The sequence below is a fragment of the Rhinatrema bivittatum genome, chromosome 9, assembly GCF_901001135.1.
Source record: "Rhinatrema bivittatum chromosome 9, aRhiBiv1.1, whole genome shotgun sequence".
In the NCBI taxonomy this organism is placed as follows: domain Eukaryota; kingdom Metazoa; phylum Chordata; class Amphibia; order Gymnophiona; family Rhinatrematidae; genus Rhinatrema; species Rhinatrema bivittatum.
Window position 1 is genome coordinate 252,452,290 of NC_042623.1, and position 20,903 is coordinate 252,473,192.

The 20,903-nt window shown below is 45.4% G+C and overlaps 1 protein-coding gene across 1 annotated transcript in view; it reads left to right on the plus strand.

Moving 5' to 3' along the window:
- The window catches only part of SLC2A2 (solute carrier family 2 member 2), a 72,916-nt gene extending 52,295 nt beyond the window's left edge, over positions 1–20,621 (plus strand). Inside the window, exons 9-11 of the mRNA XM_029616921.1 lie at positions 8,915–9,016; positions 18,823–19,026; positions 19,417–20,621. Of these exons, the coding sequence (XP_029472781.1) occupies positions 8,915–9,016; positions 18,823–19,026; positions 19,417–19,620 (510 nt within the window). The 3' untranslated portion in view covers positions 19,621–20,621. The remainder of the gene's footprint in view (positions 1–8,914; positions 9,017–18,822; positions 19,027–19,416) is intronic.
- Positions 20,622–20,903: the final 282 nt, after the last annotated feature.

Sequence of the window (20,903 nt, forward strand, 5' to 3'; positions counted from 1 at the left end):
AGATCCACACCCATACAGACTGTCTGTGAGAGAGAGAGTGTGTGTGTGTGTGTCTGTGTCAGAGAGATTGAGAGCGAGATCCACACCCATACAGACTGTCTGTGAGAGAGAGTGTGTGTGTGTGTGTCTGTGTCAGAGAGATTGAGAGAGCGAGATACACACCCATACAGACTGTGAGAGAGTGTGTGTGTGTGTGTGTCTGTGTCAGAGAGATTGAGAGAGCGAGATACACACCCATACAGACTGTGAGAGAGTGTGTGTGTGTGTGTGTCTGTGTCAGAGAGATTGAGAGAGCGAGATACACACCCATACAGACTGTGAGAGAGAGAGTGTGTGTGTGTGTCTGTGTCAGAGAGATTGACAGAGCGAGATTCGCACCTATACATACTTTGTCTGTGAGAGAAAGTGTGTGGGGGGTATCTTTCTTTCTGACATACACACACACACACACACACACACACACACTCTCAGTGTGTGGGTGTGTCTTTGTTTCTGAGAAAGAGTATGTGTCAGTGTGTATGTGCCAATAAAGTTTCTGCAAACTAAAAATCTCTTTGTGACTGAGCGTGTGTGTGTGTGTGTGTGTGTGTCTGACACTGGCCGGCAGTGTCATTACTTGCAACTGGTTCAAGAACCAGACTGGGAAACCCAAGATAAATGTCTATAAGAGATATAAGCAGATGTGTAGGGGGCCCAACCAATTTGCATGGATGTGACGGGGGCTGCAGTGCTGCTCACCCCTGCTCTAGAATGTGCTCAACTTCTTAGTTATTTAGGAAAGATGAAGTTTATCTTGGAGATATTTTGGCTCAATTCTGCCAGGTTCCAGGGCGGACTTGGCTTTTGGGAGCTGTTGACACACGGGCTGCAGGGAAAGTGCATGAGGGCATCAGATAATACCCCATGGGCCGGTTTTGAAAAAAAATCCCCCAGGCCGTTATTTTCCTGCAATCCGCTCCTGAACAGACTGAGAAGGAAATGCATCACCAGAATGAAAATATGTTGAGGCTGCCATGTATTTAGAAATGAGATATAACTTTGTTATCTTGCCTGCCAATGCCACTCCTCCTGCATGGATTAGATGTACAGTGCTATAGGATGAGCCCTCTTCTGAGCTGCAAACACAATCACAGCTCAATAGGAACTGGCGGCAGTGCTTTGTTTTCTCTTCCCTATCAAGGGCCAACCCCACGTTAATGCTGATGTTGCAAAACAGGGCCTTTACGCCTGTAACTCATTACCAACCACTATTAGGTAATGTTTAAATATACATGGCAAACAAGTGCTAGGACAGGTAGTAAAACGAGCCAGATATCAAAGCTACAACATAAAACCTGCAAGCAATTTCTCTTGGTCAATATGTGCCAATAGGTAAATAAAATATAATTTCCCAGTGAACAACATGGGATTTTTATTAGAGAAAAAAAAAAAAAAGCAGGTTGTGTTTTTTTTCTCCAATAAGGATGAGCAGGTATAATAGAAATGCTTGGCACTTCATTTGTACTTAAGGATGTGTGAAAAGTAAATAAGCCATAATGAGAGCCATATGCCAACCCATGTGAGCAGTTTTGTTTCTTTGGATTTGTTACCTGCTCTTTGGAATACACGATTCTCTCAAAGCGGTTTACATTACGTTAGAACAGCAGCATACGAGCAAAGGTCATTTGTAGCTTTGCAGTGCCGTGTGTGCATCCATTTAAATAGCAGCTTTCACATTTTGCTTTGCAATTTAAAGGTGTACCTCAGAACTAAGTTTTATACGAAAAACACTAACTAAAACTCTTCAGCAGCCTAGAGGAGAATACGAATGATTTACACAAGAATAGCTATTGTAGTAATCTTGTTCATTTTCAGCAAAGCATCATTTGAGGCACAAATCCAGGTAAAGTCATTTCAAGTCTTACATTTCAGGTTATTTTATTTATTTATTTATTTAGATAGTTTTATAAACCGACAACCGTTTGCACATCGTGTCGGTTTACATGTAACTTACAAGCAAAGTAAATATAGGCAGTGCCTTTACAAAGAACAGTAAAAACAGTAAACGCAGTAACAAATAAGTAACAACTAGATAAATTAGAAATGGGGATTGAGGCTAGGCGAGACAGAGGAGGGAGGGTGGGAGGGGGTCACTGTTACCCCTCCACGGTACAAGGGAAGGTTATATACAGGATTTGGTAAATAACATTTGTTATGTACAGGGTATATACATGGTTATATAACCCTGTATACAACACTCGTGGGGAAGAGGTTGTATACATGGTTATATAATATTCTAATATCATAATATTCTAATATCAGCAAAAGCCTGATAGAAATAAATATACAAGCCGTTAAGCCCACGGGCTATATTAAAAAAAAAAATTTTCGGTCCATTTTCGAACACAGCACCCTTCCATACTTTTTCTCCCTCACTCCCCCTTCCCCTCGCTCATTCACCTCGGTTACTCATCTCTTCCCTCCCCTCAGTCTTACTCACCCCTCAGTCTCCCACTGCCTCCCTCCCCTCACTCTCCCCAACCCCCCCCCCCCCTCATTCTCCCTCCCACTCCCTCCCCTTCCATCAGTCTCTCTTCACCCTCTCTCAATCCCATCCCTCACTCTCATCTCCTCCAAGCCCCTCTCAGCTCATCCACAATTCTTCCCCCTCCCTCAGCCCTCCTCCACACCTTCTTACCCTTCCCACTTACTCACGCACATCCCTCTGTCTCCCACCCCTCACTCTCACCTTCCCCCTCATTCTCCCTCCCCTTCCCTCAGTCACTCCCCACCCTCTCTCAATCCCATCCCATCCCTCACTCTCATCCCTTCCCAGCTCATCCACAACCCCTTCCCTCTCCCCTCAGCCTTCCTCCACACTTACTCACTCACATCCCTGTTCCTTCCATCCCCTCTCATCTTCCCTTTTCTTCCCCTCATCCACAACCCCTTCCCTCGGACGGTGCAGACGGGAGGTCTCCGGGGATCCCTCCCTCGCGCGCCCCTCACCACCAGGTTCGCTGCTCCTCGCCGCCGCCGCTAGTGCTCCTCCCAGCGGCATCTTGTAAGAGATCGCGCGCGCCTCACCACCGGGCTCGCTGCTCCTCGCCGCCGCTACTGCTCCTCACCGCGCTGTGTTGTAAGAGGTCGCGCTCGGCTCTGACCGACATGCTTTCCCGCCCGCGCATGCACGGTAGAGCTGCTCTCTACTGCGCATTTGCGGGCCGTCGGTCAGAGCCCATTTATAAGGTAGATAGTGCTTTAAATAATCATCAATGCTAACGTTTTGAATTTTGATTTGTACAGTATTGATTTTTGTAGGACAGGTGAGATGTGGCTGTGCTTTTTGTATCCTTCTATCAATCATGCAGCAGACTTTTGTATTATCTAAAGTTTGTGGAGGGCCTTATCTATTTCATCCTTGTATAGTGCATTACAATAATACAATCATGTGGTCACTGTGACATGAACTACAGTGAATAGGTTTTGTCTTCTCAAATTTTGCAGCTGAAACTGGCAACCTCAGGGGTCATATTATGGATATTAATATGTTGCAAAAGGTCTATTTGTACAAATCCAAAAATTGTCTTTGGCTCTGTTTATGTTGATGTGCCTGGTAGGAAATAATGTGACCTTGAAGGGTTGACTTAACTGCATTCCAAAAAGTCATTGGACCAACCTCCTAAAAGGAAGTATTCTGCTTATATTCAGACCACTTTTCCCTCAAATACTGTGTAAAACATTTATACTCATGCAAAAAAGGGGACATCCTCTAGGATCAAGGTCTACAATCCCTATCCAAGACCCCAACCTGCATAGTGACCATCACATGATTAGATAATATAGACATTTCAATCAAATGAGCAGATTCCAGCTTATCAAACCATATTTCAGAGAATATACTCCATGGACCACTGAAGAAAAAGTATAATCAAACTCATCGAGGTAATTAGCTCTCCAGACATTGATCATAGATAATTCTTTACATAAATATCCCACACCAATGTCTGACTGGTATTTTTTTTAGGAGTTTTAGGTGGCTTACAGTCTAGAAGAGGATTGTCAGTGACAATAAAATCACCTCCTACTAACAAATGTAGAACTCCCAAGCAATAGTTTTGATCCAATACTGGTGAAAAAAACTATGGGCCGGATTTTAAAAGCTCTACATGCGTAAATCCAGTGGACTTACATGCATAGAGTGGCTTACATGCGCCGGGCCTATTTTATAAAGGCCCGGCGACACCCATAGTCCTGGGACGCTTCTAAGCCCCAGGACTTTACTAAAGGGGCGGTCTGGGGGACGTGAGCAGGGTGGGGCGGTCTGGGGGTGGGGAGTGGGCAGGGCCAGAGGCCTCGACACAACAGCTATTTGCCGCTGTGTTGGAGGATCGCGTGCCAGCAGGCTGCCAGCGCAGGCACAAAAGGTGAGATAATAAATTGGGGGGGTTAGAGTAGGGCTAGGGGGGAAAGGTTAGAGGAAGGGGTGGGAAGGTCAGTTTAGAGGGGAGGGAACAGGGGAAGCCCTCGGGCATCGGCGTGCACCCCCTTGCGTGTGCAGACCCCCGATTTTATAACATGCCCGTAATTTGATGCTCAACATCCAACAAAATATTTTTGTGAATTAAAATAGCAACACCCTGTTGTCTGGAAGAAAATTTAAAAAAATAAAGAAAAATGACAATGCCCCAGCCACTCACAGCACAACTTCTGGTGCTCCAAATCATCAAAATACATTTCCTGGAGGAAAACAATATTAGTATTATGTTTATGAAAACATTTAATATTTCCTCTCTCTCTCTTAATGGGTGAATAAAGACCATCAATATTTAATGAATATAATTTAAGACTAGCCAGCATCCAAAAATTCAAATATTATGAACCACGAGTTTGTGACAAGAAATAAGAAGGGGTTTCCACCCTAAATTCCTTCCCCTGCAATTGTGAGCTCTATCGATTCTTACTTAGCAAAACAAAGTTCAGAAAGAAAAAAAAACATGAACATCAAAACGCACCACACATTCATACCACATACATTCACCCCCTACAAGTTTCTCCCCTCTCTCTTCACCCCCAAACCTCCAAACCCATAGCAAAGTCCCTTCACCCCAAAAAATGAACAGAAGCCAAAGATCTTCTACAGATATAGGTCTCATGCATGAACTCAATGGGGGACTCCGGAAACCAGCAGCACATATCAGGAACCACAAGTAACAGACCTCCTGCCACAAATGAGTCTCAATGTCAGCAAACTGCAAATTGCAATAAAGTTCCAAAAGCTATAGACTAAAAAATACCCTGACCCTGATGGCAAACAAAAAACAAACTGACTTCTAAAGTTCAAGGTGAACACCAGGTAACGGAAAGTGAGAACTTTTCTCATTCGTAAACTAACATTAAAGTAGCATCAGGATTCCAGCAGCACTGGAAGTAAAAAAAAACAAAATCCAGCAGCTGGACCAAGAACACAGTCAATGTTTCTCCACAAAAAGCTCTTCTTTATCAGTGATTGTCTTCATTTTCCCATTTGAGCAAATCTTTAGCTGAGCAGGGAATTGGAGAGAAAGTCTGATATCTTTTTGATGAAGCTGCAAGTGATATGGGGTTGCAGAGTGATCCAGAAAGAGAAAAATCTTAGCAGTGTCATAGCGAAACTCTTCCATCATATGATACACATTTAGGGATTTCATTTTATCTGTGATGTTCAAACATTTAACAATTTCCAGCCTGGGCTTATGTTCGCCACTCACATTTGGGCCCAGTCAATGAGCACATTCCACCAGGATTGGGCGTTTTTTCCAATCGATTCCAAGCTCCTCCGGCAACCCCGTTTCACACCACCAGGGCAATACCTCTTCCTGCCGGCATTCCGGAAGGCCCATAAAGAGCACATTATTGTGGTGACAATGATTTTCTAAATCATCTAATTTGTTTTTCAGCATTTCGGGCTTTCGTCGCAATTGCACTATGGAAGTGTCCATCGTTTCTAAGTGCTCTTCATATGATGCTAGTTTCTGGTCGACAGCGGCAATAATGGAGTTATTATGCTCCATTTTATCATTTAATTCATCTAAAGAACTGCACTTTTTGTAACTTGTCATTCAGTGCTGCAAAAAACAATTTTGTCAACTCTCTCGGCAAAGTATCAGAAATTCCATCTATAATGCAATTTGATTGAGGTGCAATCTTGTCTTCCACCATCACAGCCTTATCAACACATATTCTTTTTTTGACTGCCAGACATTTCAGCGGATTTCTTAAAAACGAAATTGTCCATGTAATAGGTCAAATAAGCAAAAATGAAAAAACAAAAAAGAATCGTGTGAGTTCTAAAAACCAAGAAAAATGAACCCTTGCCACTGATTTCCAAGGAGCTCGGACAGTGCCTCATCACCAGAAATCTGCAGGTTATTTATTTATTTAAAAAACTAACTAGAAGAATGGAATGTTGAGAATGTAGCAAAATGGGAAAACGTTACTGGTTTTCATCTGGTTGGATGAAATATTTTTCCATATTAAAGTCCATGCTGAAAAATGTCATGTATATCTTTAAAAATGTTAATGCAAAGGCATAAAACCTACCATTTGCTTTTGCTGTGAATTTTCATTTGGTCTTTTTCCACTTGTAATCTTCATTTGAAGTTTAGTTTGAAAATTCAGATTTAAAATGCTGTTCTTAACAGGATGAGGTCTCTAAATCTGCAGCAACTGAGGATGGACAAAAGGGGCATGCAAAGCTTTCCCAAGTGGAAATGCAAGTGTGTGCCAATTGCGGATTGAAAGCCAAGAAAAGTGCCACTCTCCGCCTACCATCCAAGGTGGGGAGAGAAGGAAAGAGGACTGAGAAGCAGAGGGGAAGAGGTGAAGGGAGAGAGAAGCCGAGATTAAGGGGGTTGTGGCACAAATGTCTGCTCTGCGCACTAAAATGTCCTAGTTATAGCTCTGTTAGCAAGCACTCTAGATAATAATTTTACAATCGTCATATCAACTACTTTATGATTTTATGTGTGCTAGGAGACCCAGCATATTAAAGTGTAATTAAGGATAAGACATACACTAGAAAACAAGGTCATTCTGTGCTATGATTACCACAGTACACATATTTATGGAATCTTTGTGTTTAGGTCAGGGCTTCCAAACCTGTCCTGGTGGCCCCACAGACAGTCAGATTTTCAGGATATCCTCAATGAATATGCATGATGTTACAATTTACAGTCCCAAAAGACCTGTTCTCACCTCTCGGCACCAGCGACGCCCACTGGATCATCTCGCGGTCCTGCAGCTTCCTGGCTTCCTGCCTGTTTCTGACCTCTGGACCGGACCTGACCTTGCTTACCGCTGCTTGCCTCTGACCTCTGGACTGGACCTGACCTCGCTACCGCTCCCTGCCTCTGACCTCTGGACCAGACCTGACCACGCTTTCCGCTGCTCACCTCTGGCCCGGACGCGGCCTCGCCTTGTCCCTCTGCTCTCCTGGGCCAGGCCCGGCCAAGCTCTCTGTCTAGCCTGGCCTACTGGACTGGATCAGTGCCACCCTGGGTTTCGGGCCTCCGGCCTCTCTCTTGTGGTTGCCACCGTGCTCTCTCATCTACTCCCTGGGATCATCCACACAGAGGCCCACCTAAGACCAGCTGGCCCTGGTACCCAAGGGCTCAACCTGCGGGGAACACGAGCTGGTAGTGGCGAAGCTCCAGCTGGCCTCTGCTTCTGATCCGGCCTCGCCACCCGACAGTGGGGACCTGTGGGGGTTTCCCCCACAGGTGGCGCCAACACCATCTTGGGCCAAGGGTCCACGATTGCAACACATGAAATATATTTTGCATACTGGGTCTTCAGTGATTCATACTGGGTCTTCAAATGTATATCATGCATATCCATATGAACCTATGTCTGGAAACTGAGTTTAAGGCGTTTAAGAAAGCACTGAAGACTTGGCTCTTCGAGCAGGCCTACGCAGAACATTTAGAGGAAAGAAGTAGTTAGAACGAATAAGCGATTATTTTTAAGTTTTGTTTTTTTTACCCGTCCTTTTATTAATAATTTTTATTTTGTTTAAATATCTTATTGTATTTTAACTACCAGAATTTATTGTTGCTTTTATGATTTTATGATTCTACGATGTGAACCGTTGTGAGGTTTCTTGTGAATGACGGTATACAAACTTTTTAAATAAATAAAATAAATAAATACATCCATTGTGGCTATTCTAAAAACACAACTGGCTGTGGAGCCACCAGGACAGGTTTGAGAAGCCCTAGCTTAAGTATCATATCAAAGGCATTGTAGGCATGAGTCCATGGGATCAATTCTATTTACCAATGCCCCAAATGCCGCTGTTTTCAAAGCAGCCTGCAAATCCTTGCACTTTGAAAGGGGCAAACTGGACAAGGTTGCTGCTGCTCACCTGAGAGAAGGCCAGTGGAGAAGAGCCCACATCTTAGGAGGGGACCCCTTCCCTACTCTTACGTCTTAGGAAGGGACTTCCTCCCTACTCTACTGTATTTCAAACAAAAGCACGCTGTGTAGGACACGCCTACTTTCGATTTTGTGTATTATTTGTTTATAAGATTATTATGCCAACCCAATAATCAATATCTGACAACATGGAGGGGAATGAAAGAGGAACTGTCCCTGTCCTCAAAGGAAGTAAGTTCAGCACATAAATTTATCATTGATCAAGTTGAGGTGCTCTACTCTCTTCCTCTGACAATAGTGACAGTTCATCTTACCTTCCCCTCCATCTCATTAGACTGAAGTGCTGCCATGTGTGCACACACAAAAACACATTTATCTGGGATCAGAAATAAAGAACCAATTTAAAGCAAAGGATGTACTTTGCTTGCGTTGCACATAGTTGCCTATCATGGCTCTAAATCTATGTGAAGTCACTTATTGCTTTATTGCAGAACTTTTATCTGTGTCTCTATTTTTACAGGTATTTCTTGTGGAAAAAGCAGGAAGGCGATTTCTGTTTCTTGTGGGTTTGGCTGGTATGGGCGTGTGCACTATAATCATGACTATTGGACTTGAGCTGTTGGTGAGTTGCAAGAAGCTTATTTAGGAACTCATAAAGCATGTGTACATGTGAAATCTATGAACTTTATATCACATTAGAGGAAAACAAATAGGATGTCTTATGTATCTGTAGTTCATACTAATTAAGCATGTGCCAGCTTTAAAAAAAATAAATAAATTGTGACCTAAACGTACGAGTATATTCAGAGGTGACTATTCGATGGAAAGGAAGCTCTAGGACAAGGGGTCATGCGATGAGGTTGAAAGGGGGTAGACTCAGGAGGAAATCTTAGGAGATATTTTTTTACAGAGAGGTCTGGTGGATGCGTGGAACAGCCTCCCAGTGGAAGTGGTACCGACAAAAACAGTATCTGAATTCAAGAAGGCATGGGATACATTCACAGAGCTGTAGCCAGGCAATTTGGCACCTATGGCTAAGTGAAAAACTGCGCCTTCCCCCTTTACACACCACATGACACCACGAGTTGGGAGACTCTGTTAAATGTTTGTGCAGCGATGCCCATGGCCAGTGCAAGGGTATTAGAGGCCCTAGGGAAACTTTATAGCCTTGCACCCCCAACTCATCACACCCTCCTCACACACAATTAAAAATTATGCATTTATAATAACAGATTTTACAAGAAAAAGAACATTCAAAGCACAGTCTTCTGAGGTAAAAATATCACTTACAATATATATATTATATATACATGCACTGCTGTGGTGCCAACCAGAAAACCCTGCAAAAAAGCAAGAGATGCTTGGAATCCGATTGGTATTAGTGTTGCGTTTGGGGGTGGACCCTTGTCCTGGAGCAGTGTAGAACGGCTCCCTGGTAGGGACCAGGAAGCACCTGCCCCCAGGGGGCGGAGCACTGGAGGAGACAGAGGCTAGGATGAGCTTCACCACTGGAAGCCCGAGGTCGTCCCCCCCCCCCCCCCCCCCGGGAGGAGCCCGTAGGGACCCGGGCCGCTTGGACTTAGGTGGGCCTCGCAGGGTCTCCTGGAGAGGTCGTAGACAGGCGTGCCCACAGACAGCAGGGGAGCGTGGTCAGACTCGAGGTTGTAAGTCTGATGGAGCAAGGAAGACCAGAACAGCGTAGTCGATGACAAGGCAAGGCACAGAGCCAGAATCAGGAGGCGTGGTCAATCAGGCAAAGGTCAGAATCCGGGAGTCAGTCCAAGGAGTAGTCAACGAGGCAGATGAGGTCAGGTTCCAGAGGTCAGACGAGGTCACAAGGCAGGCAGAGGTCAGGAGGCAGGCAGCGGCAGAGAGGTCAAGGAACAGGCCGAGGTCAGTACCAGAGAGACAGTCCGAGGGTACTACCTGGGAGACGGACAGACAGATGCAGGAACAGAGGGATGCTGGAACAGTAGGATCCTGGAACAAGACTGGAACAAGGCTTAGAGCACAGTGACAATCTAGCACACAATACAATGCCAACCGATTGCCAAGGCAAGGAAGTGCAGGCAGTGAATTCCTTAAATAGTTCCTTCAATCAGGGCGCTCCAAGGAGCTAGGACCCGCCCCTGGCCCTACAAAAGGCCAGGTGGTCCGCGAGTACGCGCATAGGGGCGTGGCCAATGCCACGGAAGACTCCGAACTCCGGCGTGAGGCCTGGTGAGCAGTGGAGGGCCCGGTGACCGCCGCCGCGGGACGCCAAGGCCTGGAAGAGCTTGCGGCCGCCGCTGGGGCGGCCAAACCGGGACCTGCAGAGGAGCCAGAAAGGTGAGAAGGCCCTTGCGCGGGCCGGACGCGGACGGGGCGCGCAACAATTAGGCCTACTGTGATGCATCTTGTGCATGGGCATGACCTTCCGAGAGCCACGAGAAAAAAATAATTTCTGTATAAAAATAGCACTAACTGCCAGCCCTCAAACAGCACACATGTTATAAAATCCAAAACCCAGGCGTGCAAGGGGGGTGGGGTGGATTTTTTAATGAACGTGTGGCGATGAGATCAGGCCATCCCCAATTTCCTCCATAACCCCCTACCTTTCCTTCCCCCCCTTTTCCCAACTCCTTCCCAACCCCTAAACCCTACCTATCTAGCTAAATGTTTTTTGTTTTAAAACTTACTTGCTCCCAGGAGCAGCAGTAAGTTCCGCGCGCCGGCTTCACCAGGACAGCGCTTAATGGTGCTGTCCCAGCCTGCCTCCGCCCCGCCCTACTCAGACCCCGCCCCTGACCCGCCCCCTTTTTTAAAGCCCAGCACTCCCACGCATACCAGGAGATATGTGCATGGCCAAGCCGCTCTGAAAATGCGCTCGTCATGCACATGGCCCAGCCTCGCACATATCTCCCGGTATTGGCACGCACCAGGGATTTAAAATTCCCCCGTAATGGAATAACTCACTTCAGTCACCCATACAAAACACAGATAGAGCCTCAAATACAGAATAAAGAGACCATACAGTGTAAATAGAAATGTACAGACAAAAACTGGAAACTGCAACAAGCCAAATTCTGTATGCACAATGTAAAAAACAGAAACATTACCTTTCCTCATAAAACAAAATAAGTAAAACCATACCAATAAAAAGAATTATTCAAAATAATTTAATGACTAGAATAACATTCAATAATTAAAAACTCATTTACAAATCTTCCAAACATCAACAAAATATTTCAAAACAGACACATCAAATAACACCCAACAATTAAAATAAGAATTTAAAAAAATTACCTTGGAACTTTTGATTTCCAGATGCCCTGAAATTGTCATGGATTAGCAGGCAGAGAGTAACTGGGATAGCTGTGCACACACATGCTCCCTATCATATACACACATGCTCTCTGTCACTCCCCTACACACATACACAAGTACATGCTCTCTCCCACACACATGCACACATGCTCTCTCTCCCACACACAAGCGCATAGGCTCACTCTCACTCTTCCACAAATATGCTCTCTCTTACTCTCCCACACAAGCACACATGCTCTCTCTGTCCCACACACAAGCACACATGCTCACTCTCATTCATACATGCTCTCACTCTCCCCACTCACATACACACAAGCACACATGCTCTCTCATTCTCCCACACACATGCTCTCTCTCATTCACTTCCTCCTTGACGTAGAGGCAGCAGCAATCTCCTTCAGCCCCCATGGCCAAGGGCATCGGACTATTTCCAGTAGGGCGTGCTCCTCCTCCTCCTCCTCAGCAGCGCGGCCCTGCTGAAATTGTCGACGTGGTAAGCGCAGCCCCACCAGAATCAGCAGCGTTGCCAGCAGGGCTGCACTGCTTTTCCACTTGCTAAGGTTGCACTGACCACGCCATCAATTTCAACGGGGCAGTGCTGCTTTTCTTATGCTGAGAACCCACCGGCGGCCGGCCACATTGCTCTCGTTGGTGCCTTTTGGTAGCGGCACCTATGGCCTTGGCCATATTGGCCATAGGCACACTACGGCTCTGTAAATACAGGGGATCTCTGAGGTAGTGATGGGAATTGTAATGCTGGATTGATTGGACGGATGGGCAGACTAGATGGGCCATATGGTCTTTTTCTGCCATCATGTTTCTCTGTTTCAAAGATCAGCACAATATGCAAAATAGACAGGTGCATGTGTGGGTATGCACCTTACGCTGCCCCCCCCCCCCCCCAAATCCTGTGCACTGATCAGCCGACATTAGAAAGAAAATGTGCATCCTCCTCTACAGGTTATTCAAACCCAAGTTGAGTCCCAGGCAGCAAAATAGGGGAATGCAGTTCAAGGCACCACTCATGCATTTCATAGATAGGTAAAACTGGCAGGAGAGAATGAGCAGCAGGAATTCAGAGGAGGGTGAAAATTGACAGGGAAGGTAGAGAATCAGCAGGAAGTGGAGAGAAAAGTGAGAGAGGGGATGGGGAACAGGTGGAATGTATATTTATTTTTATTTATTTATTTATTTAATTTTATATACCGGCAACCGTTTGCACATCGTGCCGGTTCACAAGTAACTTACAACAGAAAGTATATAGGCATAGCCTTTACAGAGAACGGTGTATAACGTAAAACGCAGTAACAGAACAAATAACTAAGTAACTGGGGAGGGATGAGGGGGGGGGGGGTCGATACAAGGGGGGGGCAGGGGGAGGGTGCAAACAGATACATGGGGATAAAATGTGAATAGGGATTCGAGGAAGAAATATGTACAATGGTTATATACAGAAGTTGTACACTGGATATATATACAGATGTTGTACACTGGTTATATACAGGAGATGTAGGAAACTTTAGTGGGGGAGGGGGTTGGGTGTAGGTTCTGAAAGGGGGGTATTGGAGAGGAATGATGGTTGGGCTAGCGTGTTAGTTGGTGAAGATGATGAAGAATGGGGGTATGCTTGGAGGAAAAGCCAGGTTTTGAGTTTCTTCTTGAAAGTAGGTGTGGAGGTTTCGGTACGTAGATTAAGAGGCATAGAGTTCCAGAGGGAGGGGCCTGCAAGGGAAAGGGCTCTATTGGTGGTGGAAATGAGTCTAGTGGATCTTATGGAGGGAGGGATAAGGGTTCCACGGAGGGAAGCACGGGTGGGTCTTGTGGAGGTACGAGGGAGGAAGGGTGGGTTTAGCCAGTTGCAGTGTTCATTAGTAATACTTTTGTGGATGAGGGTGAGGGTCTTGTAAATAATTCGTGAGTGAATGGGAAGCCAGTGGAGATCAATGAGGGTGGGAGTGATGTGGTCTTTCTTATTGACATTGGTGAGGATGCGTGCAGTAGCGTTTTGGAGGAGTTGTAGAGGTTTGATGTGGCTAGAGGGGAGTCCAAGTAGGAGAGCGTTACAGTAATCAATTTTTGAGAAAATTATGGATTGGAGTACCGTGCGGAAATCGGAGAAGTAGAGAAGGGGTTTGAGTTTTTTGAGGGTTTGAAGTTTGAAATAGCAGCTGCTAAGGATAGATTTGATGTATGGTTTGAATGTTAGTTGGTTATCAAGTATAACACCCAGGTTTCTTGTGTCGGAGAGAAAGTTGGGGGAATGGAGAGTGGAGAGAGTGGGTGCGGCTGCATGTCTAGAGGAGACGAGGAGGAGTTCAGTTTTTTGCGGATTGAGGGCTAGGTGCATGTCAGTGAGGAGCTGGTTTATGGAGGCGAGAATGGTGTTCCAGTTTTGGAGTGCAGTGAGAACAGAGTTTTTGAAAGGGATGAGGATTTGCACATCATCCACATAGATGAAGTGTGTGATACCAAGGTTGGAGAGGAGGTTTGTGAGGGGGAGCATGTAAATGTTAAATAAGGTGGAAGAGAGGGAGGATCCTTGGGGAACGCCACAGTCGAGATTAACAGGGAGGGATGTAAAGTTGTCGGTGAGGACTGTGTAGGTACGGTTTTGGAGGAAGGACCTTATCCAAGAAAGAGCAGTACCTGAAATTCCTATGCTGATGAGAGTGTTGATGAGGATGTTGTGATTTACGGTATCGAAGGCAGCGGAAATATCTAGCATGGCAATGAGGTAGGAGTTACCGGCATCCATTCCTTTGATGATTGTGTCTGTAAGGGAAAGGAGTAGGGATTCCGTACTGAGGTGTTTACGGAAGCCGTATTGTGTGGGTAGGAGAATGTTGGATTCTTCTAGGTAGTCAGAGAGACGGGAGTTTACTAGTTTCTCAATGACTTTGGAGAGGAAAGGGAGATTGGAGATAGGACGGAGGTTAGATAGATTGGAGGGATCAAGGGAGGGTTTTTTTAGGATAGGTTTGACCACAGCTTGTTTCAGGGAGTTAGGGACCAGGCCGTGTTCCAGGGAGCAGTTCACGATTTTGGAGAGTGTGGTGGCTATTGTTTTAGGAATAGCGAGAAGGAGTTTAGTTGGGATGGTTTCCGAGGGGTGGGAGGAAGGTCTCATCTTTTTTAAGATGTTTTCTATTTCTAGAGTTGAGGAGGGTTCAAACGAAGCGAGGATGGTGGGTGTATGTGGGGTGGGAGGGGTTATGCTGTTGGTGTTAGGGTTCTTGGTATTAGGGGTGAACTTGGCAGTGATGTTGGATATTTTGTTCTTAAAGAAGAGGGCAATTTCATTGCATCGGTTCTGTGTGGAGGGGATTTGGGGTGTAGACGTGTTAGGTTTGGTGAGATTTGAGACTAGGGTAAATAGAGCCTTTGGGTTGAATTGGAGGTGGTGAATTTTCTTAGCATAATATTCTTTTTTGGTTGTTTGAATGGCATTTCTATATGTGTGCATGAGTTGGTAATAGATGGTTTTTGTGGCGGGGGAGGGGTGTTTGCGCCAGTGTCTTTCAGCTGCTCTAAGCTGGATTTTTTGGGATTTGAGCGTATGGGTGTACCAGGGTTTTTTGGAAGATTTGGTTTGTGTGATAGTTTTTTGAATGATTGGGCATAGGTTGTTGGCGATTTTTTGGGTGGTTTCTGTCCAGGAGGATATGGCGCTGTCTGCTGTCTCCAGGTCAATGTGATTAGGGATGTTGGAGCAAGCCGTTGCTAGGGTGTCTAGGGAGCAGGTTTTACAAAGTTGGAAGGATTTAGGCTGAGAGGGAGAGGGGATGGAGGGGGTTTGTAGAGAAAGGGTTGTATTGATAAGGGAGTGGTCAGACCAGGGGATAGGGAGGCATGTAGGGGGGTGGATGACGTTGATGAGTGAGTTAGTGAAAATGAGGTCGAGGGTATGACCGGCTTTGTGGGTTGGGGAGTGAATAAGTTGGGTGAGGCCCATTGCGTCTAAGGATGAGATGAAGGCTTCGCATGGTGGGGATTGTGGAGTGGAATCGACATGGAGATTAAAATCGCCAAGGATTATCGTGGGGATGTCAGGGGAGAGGGAGGCGGTGAGGAATTCGATGAGGGGGAGGGGTCTTTTTCTAGTAGACCAGGAGGGGTATAGATAAGGCAGATTTGGAGGGATTGTGATTTGAAAAAGCCTACTTCGTATTGATTGGGAATGTTGCAGGTTTGTGAGGTAAGTTTGAATTCTTTTTTTGCTATGAGGAGAAGGCCCCCTCCTCTTTTCTTTTTGCGGGGAATAGAGAAAATGTCATAGGTTTCAGTAGGCAGTTGGTTAATGAGGGGGGTGTCACAGGGTTTAAACCATGTTTCAGTAATTGCAAGAATTTCTGGTTTGGAGTCAGTTAAAATATCGTGGAGAAGGTGAGTTTTTTGCTTCAGGGATTGGGCGTTAATGAGTAGGAGAGTAATGAGGGAGAGGGTGAGGGCTTGAGAGTTAGGAGATATGGGGATGGGGGTAAGGCGCCTTTTTTGAGTGTTGTGTTGGCTGTAGGGGGGGAGGGATAGCTTTGAGGGGTATCTGAAAAAGTAATTGGGGGGGCAGAGGTAAGTGTGTGGAGGCATTATTGGGAGGGGGGCTAGTGGATGTGTATTGGGGAGAGAGGCAGGTTGTACGATGCGGGCACAGTAGGACAATTGAACAGATTAATGCAATTGAAAACAGATGACTGCAGGTGATCAGAGAGATGCGGTTGAGCAGAGTAGTGCTGTTGTAACATCTGAATGCAAGTGAAACAGATAAATGCAGTTGAACAGATAAATGCAGTTGAACAGATAAATGCAATTGAACAGATAAATGCAGTTGAACAGATAGATGTAGTTGATCAGATGTATACCAGTGAACAGAGAAATGCAATAGTACAGTGTGGGAAGGCAAATAGGAAGAATATGTTATGCGATGCGGATACTGTAACGTCATTTCCCCGAGATAGTCATTTGAAGGAGACACACTTACGTATAATACGCTTGAGGTGAGGGTAAAGTGTGATGGAGGATTTATCTGGAGGAGCGGTCTATGTCTTGTCTTTAGAGAGCGTGGTTCTCTTGGTGCGCGTTCTTGTTTCTGAGATGACAGGTGCGGCGGCTCCAGGCAGGATGCTCTTGGCTTTAAACACCTTTCTGGGTATGGGTTAGGGGGTATGAGAGGGTGCTGCTCGGGATGAGCGAGGGTCGACACGAAGGGGCGAAACAAAGGGGCAGGCCCCTTTGTTGCGCTCCTTCGTGCGCGCGACGCTCGGCGCGCGGCGCCTAGCAGAGGGCCGTTTAAAGCCCAGCGGGGCTGGCTCTGATTGGTGGCCGCTGGGTGGTGGGCGGGCCTCGGCGCGGTTTTTTTTTCTCTTTTAATGTTTGTAGGTTCTGCCGGAGCCGGAGCGGTCGTGCGATCGGGGCCGAGACCGTCCGGGTGGGGGTTAAATTAACTGACCTTCCCCCGACGGGGCTTGGCGCCGATCGCGCAGGCCTTCCCCCGATGCGGCGATCCAGCGAGGATTGAAGACACGAAGAGGAGGAATGGCGCCCGCAGAGCCCCGTTTAAAGCCCAGCGGGGCTGGCTCTGATTGGTGGCCGCTGGGTGGTGGGCGGGCCTCGGCGCGGTTTTTTTTTTCTCTTTTAATGTTTGTAGGTTCTGCCGGAGCCGGAGCGGTCGTGCGATCGGGGCCGAGACCGTCCGGGTGGGGGTTAAATTAACTGACCTTCCCCCGACGGGGCTAATATATGTCAGAAAGGAGAAAGATAGTGGGTGTAAAAAAAAAAAAAGAAAAGAAAAATGAGCCAGCCCAGTGGTTTGGCAGCAGTGCTGGGTGCTGCTGTGCAGAAAACCTGGCTTCGATTCCCAGGTCCAGCTTGTGCACAATGGCGACATCTACTGGCCAGACTCAGGAGCTGCGGTCTGTGACCCCCCCACCCCCACCCACAGCCATAGACAATCACTGCAGTAGCTGGATTACGTGAGAAGTTATAGAATAGAGGAAAGCCTTGGGCAGCGGTGAATGAAGGCTTATGGTTTTATAACCTAATAGATGTCAAAGCCAACAGAACTGAAAATCCAAAGGAGCAAGAGGAAACTGCAGGGTTGAAATAAAAATATTAGCAAACTGTAAATGGGTCCTTTTTGCCAGTTTTGTATCATCGATATAGAATGGGATAGAATCTTTAGAATATAGGACATGAGCAGCCACAATTTTTCTTTTAAGTCAAACTTTCTATCAGCAAGACAAGGCCAGAAAGAGGCTGCCCCATGTTCTCCACTTTAACTAAAAAGGGTCAGCAGCATGGTTGCTTCCTGTTTCTTATTTTTGCTAGGGGCTGTACACTACCCAAGGCAAGCAACAAACAGAAGGATGCCAAAGAGCGTCTTTTTCAAACTTTAATCAAGGAGACATAAAAACTCAAATAAAATTGCCCGACTCTGGCCGAGTTTCGCCACCTGCGGTGGCTGCCTCAGGGGCTGAATAATCAAAGAACAGTGTTCAGGTGATGGTCCGAATAAAATCAACAATGTATATTCATAACTCGTATCTGCACCAACAATGTTCGTCTCCTGAGGCAGCCACTGCAGGTGGCGAAACTTGGCCAGAGTCGGGCAATTTTGAGTTTTTACGTCTCCTTGATTAAAGTTTGAAAAAGACGCTCTTTGGCATCCTTCTGTTTGTTGCTTGCCTACGGTTTCACTGGATCGCCTACCCTGCTGCTTTTTGTGTACACTACCCAAGACTCACTGAAATTAACATGCAGAAACAGAAGGAAAGAATAGGGAATATAAGGCAGAAGCAAAAGGTGATTCACGAATATTTCCAAACCGAAGGTAACAAGAGTGTAGAGGTGCGTTGGGCTGCTTTTCAAGAATACAATAAACAAAACTTGTGTTTTCTAATTTTTGTTGCAGTTTGGTGCAATAAGACATTCATATATTAACAAGCCAAAGTTACATTCATTACTGGATTGCTGGTTTTGCATTGTGGTATTGCTCCTTTCATTATTCTTTGTGCTGCATTTTAGATATCAACATAAAAGTAATGGATTTTGAGAAATGACGATAGGGATTAATATACACATAGTGCACTACACAGTAACAAATTTTGCTCTCACTTTCATTTTTTACAGAGCAAATATACTTGGACAAGTTACTTGAGCATGGTGGCCATTTTCCTTTTTGTAGCTTTCTTTGAAATTGGGCCTGGACCAATCCCCTGGTTTATTGTTGCTGAGCTGTTTGGCCAAGGGCCCCGCCCTGCAGCTATGGCAGTAGCTGGCTGCTGTAATTGGACTTGCAACTTCATCATTGGAATGTGTTTCCAGTATATAGCTGTAAGAAAATTGAATTGAATTTAAATGCTTCTTACTCGTTCTGTCTTAAATCCTATCTAAAATGCTACTTCCCTGTTAATGATACATAAGCTCAGGGTTGTCAATTCCAGTCCTCAAGAGCCTCAAACAAGCCTGAATTTTGGGCTATCTGTTATGAATATGCATGAGATAGATTTGTATACAATGGGGGCAGTGCATGCAAATCTATCTCATGCAAATTTGTCATGGATATCCGGAAAACCAGACCTATGTATGGCTCTTGAGGATCGAAATTGGCCACCCCTGCATTAGCTGTAACTAGTAATTAATATATTACCATTGGCCACAGATTTAACACAAACCATGTCATATTACTAACAATATTCCTGTGTTCATTTTTCTCTCTGCCAGGACCTGTGTGGATCCTACGTGTTTATCATCTTTGCTATCCTGCTTTTTGGTTTTACCATATTTACATATTTCAAAGTCCCAGAAACAAAAGGAAAATCATTTGAGCAAATTTCTGCTGAATTCCGTCGGAAGAGGACAGGTTCACGAAGAGGACCCAAAGCTGTTACCGAAATGGAATACCTTGGAAGTAGCACAGATGCCTAAACCATCGCACAAGGACTAGCTTACGGAGAATATTTTCAGAAAAAACAAAAGTATATACACATGTATACTGTAAAGAGGGGTTTTTTTGTTACATAACTTCCCGAGATGAGTAAGATGTGATAATTTCTGAAAACCGATTTTATCAATTTATTCTAAAAACACTAAAATGGCATGGCACTCAACCTCTACTTCACATAAAATTAAGATCCCACAGAAACGATAGTCTGGAATGAAAGTCAATTGATCCCATGGCTTCAGAGATCTAGGTCATGTAGGGTTATAGTCTAGGGATTTCAATCTAGCAATTGCCGCAACTTGGCAGTAAAGAAAGGAGAGAGGAAGATGTTGTATATATGCAGATAGTATAATAAATCCTCAGGGAAAAACTTGCAGCAGGGGATTCAGATTCCTTCCTCCGCCAGACTGTGTTATACACGGCACAGGAGCAGAAGGATCAAAGGGTAGACTGAAAGAGGAGTGTTAAGGAATGAAATACGGAAATCTCTTCTTGGTGCTTTTGCCTGTCGAACATTAAAGAAAGCAGAAAATGAGTAATTGACAGACGTCCATGTTTAGCAATTTGCTTCTTGGTATTTTTGCCAGAATAAGTTAGGATCAGTGACATGTATCTAGTTTCTCAACAAGGGGTTCTCACAGGCACTGCCCTGTTTCTTTTTTTCCAAAAATTATGTTAACCAGGGCCAACCTGAATTTGGTTGGGTCTTCTGCTCCCTGGGCTGGCTTGGGCTGGGGATACTGCCCAAGCCAGGACTATAAGAGGCAGCCTGATGTGGACCCTGGCCAAGGACTCTCATTGCAATGACTGGATGAAAGTTGGGAGGGGATATAAGATAAAGGGGAATTTGAGGCCTCAGAGCACCATAGTGCAATGGAGACCAGTTTCCATTATGGATGCGCATGGGAAAACCTTTGTTGTTTTTTTTTTTCATTTCTGCATTTCACATAGAAACAGAGAAATGACGGCAGAAGAAGACCAAATGGCCCATCCAGTCTGTCCAGCAAGCTTTCACACTTATTTTTTCTCATAATCTGATACTCTTGGCCTTTATTAGTAACTTTTAGGTTCTATTTACCTTCCACCCCTGCCATTGATGTAGAGAGCAGTGCTGGAGCTGCATCTAAGTGAAGTATCTAGCTTAATTGGTTAGGGGTAGTAACTGCCGCAATAAGCAAGCTACTCCCACGCTTATTTGTTTACCCAGCCTGTGCAATTCAGTCCTTGTTGGTTGTTGTCTGAATATAAATCCTCTTTTCTTCATTCC